This window comes from Atta cephalotes, assembly GCF_000143395.1.
Source record: "Atta cephalotes unplaced genomic scaffold scaffold00021, whole genome shotgun sequence".
In the NCBI taxonomy this organism is placed as follows: Eukaryota; Metazoa; Arthropoda; class Insecta; order Hymenoptera; family Formicidae; genus Atta; species Atta cephalotes.
In genome coordinates, this window is record NW_012130085.1 from 3,308,837 (window position 1) to 3,310,819 (window position 1,983).

General features: G+C 31.7%; 1 protein-coding gene across 1 annotated transcript in view; it reads right to left on the reverse strand.

Annotated features, from left to right (window-relative positions):
• Positions 1-1,152: 1,152 nt before the first annotated feature.
• The window catches only part of LOC105619455 (potassium voltage-gated channel subfamily H member 8), a 19,810-nt gene continuing 18,979 nt past the window's right edge, over positions 1,153-1,983 (reverse strand). The window contains exon 15 of the mRNA XM_012200973.1: positions 1,153-1,355. Coding sequence (XP_012056363.1) covers positions 1,153-1,355 — 203 coding nt within the window. The remainder of the gene's footprint in view (positions 1,356-1,983) is intronic.

The window sequence follows — 1,983 nt, forward strand, 5'->3', positions numbered from 1 at the left end:
AATAATTAAATTATAGGATTAGATACGTAGAGTGACGCAGATGAGGATTTATTTAAAAGATGAACATGTTATTTTGAGAACGAAAGAGCAGAGACATATAAAGCCAGGTATTATCCTGTTTGGCAGTGAGAAATGCCTAGGACAATATATATAGTATCGCTTAACTTTTGAATGCATACTGCTTTAATAAAATCTTTTACTATAAGAAATTAACTTGCAAAAATGATTGAAAGGCTTGTATTTAAAAATACTTTTATTAGAATATATTATTTATGACTTATTCGATTTGTATTAAATTAGAATGTAATTAATAAATTATCTATATCAATGAATGAAAGAGATATCGTTGGATTTTGATATATGTGTATTTGTATATTATAGGATTAAAAAAATATTGTATATATTTTCTGCTTTTGCGTGCTTAAACAGAATATTGTTAAGTATATTTGCTCTGATATGCATCTTACGTCAGTCTTAATTTATCTCTTGCCAAATCAAAATAGTCGGATGCATTCAAAAGTTAAATATTACAACGAGATCACGAATTGACGTCAACGGCGAAAGGAAACGTAAATGTCAATTTACGAATAATCTAGTGTCGTATCAACGAGCGTTTGTTTATGTTACGGTAAACGATTACATTACGGGCTTGAATATATACGCGCATCGTCGACCGTGATTTGAAATAATCATTTTTTGATCTCATATGTATCGTATTATTTAGCCAGTATTCCTATTGCGGACTGCAATCAATCCCTTAGTAGTTATCTATGATCAGGTTTATTTTACCAGAAATTATTCCATTCTATCCGTAACATTAAAGTGCTATTTATCCCGATAAATGTCCAACAGTTTGACAATATCGTGATTAATATGCCAATCAAACATTATTGCCTCGAGGCTTTTGCTTTTGAGTTATCGCATTGAATTATCGAATCGATTAGCATACCAGTTCTTCGTAAGCCTCCGAATTGAAATTTTCCAAATGTTTTCTCTTTATCGCACGCGCAAAACTATTTTATTGATAAATTTATTGAATTTGCAATTTTATACATTTTTCTTCTTTAATCCGGCGTCTCCTCTCTTCGTTATTTACGTCGATAACGAGAAATGAATTTTTTGCGCGGAACATGGGCTCGTAAATTGATCAGCTCAGCTATCGAACGAATCGAATTTTAATGAGCGTGACTCCGGAAGACGTCGTAACGCTTGATACAGCGATGCGTTGTCGGCGTCGCCGGCGCTGAAGCGGTGCCACAGCTTGTTATCGGGATCCCAGGCTGAATTGGACGGCCTGTATAATCGAGGAATGTGCCGACCGTCGCGAGTAATTCCAAAAACGTAGCTGTTATTTCCTGAAATCGATTTAAAGGCATCTTAAACGTGCGATGTACAGATGATCGTGTAACTAGGCGATACAGTTTATACGTCGTAATCTTACTTTGGCTGTGTTTGATTTTATCGCTTTAATCCTTTGTGTAGCACGTTTTTCTATTTAAACAGATTTCTGTGAAATCTTGCAATTCTATATATATTTTTTTAGTTCGCTGATTATTACGAATCTGAAGTCAGATTTCAAAAATTCTAAATAATAAATTCAGTATGGCTGTCATACAAGAGTAAATTAGTGTAAAGTCTGAATAAATATAAATCAGATACACAATATAAAGGATTTCAAATTGTTAATAGAAAATTAATTATGTAAGCTTCAATGTAAGAACAGGAATTTGAAAGAAATGCAAGAACAATCGGGTATAAAAACTGTCGGGTAGAAAAACATGAAAATGAATATCCCAAATAGAACAGCTTGACTTTTATGATCGTTAGGGAACATTAAAGTGACCTTAAACATTATATAAACAATAATAATAATAATATATATATATATATATATATATATATATTTATTATATTATATATATATACAATAACAATATAGTAGTGTAGTAGTAATCGTAAGACTACGTACGTTAGTAGTAGTAA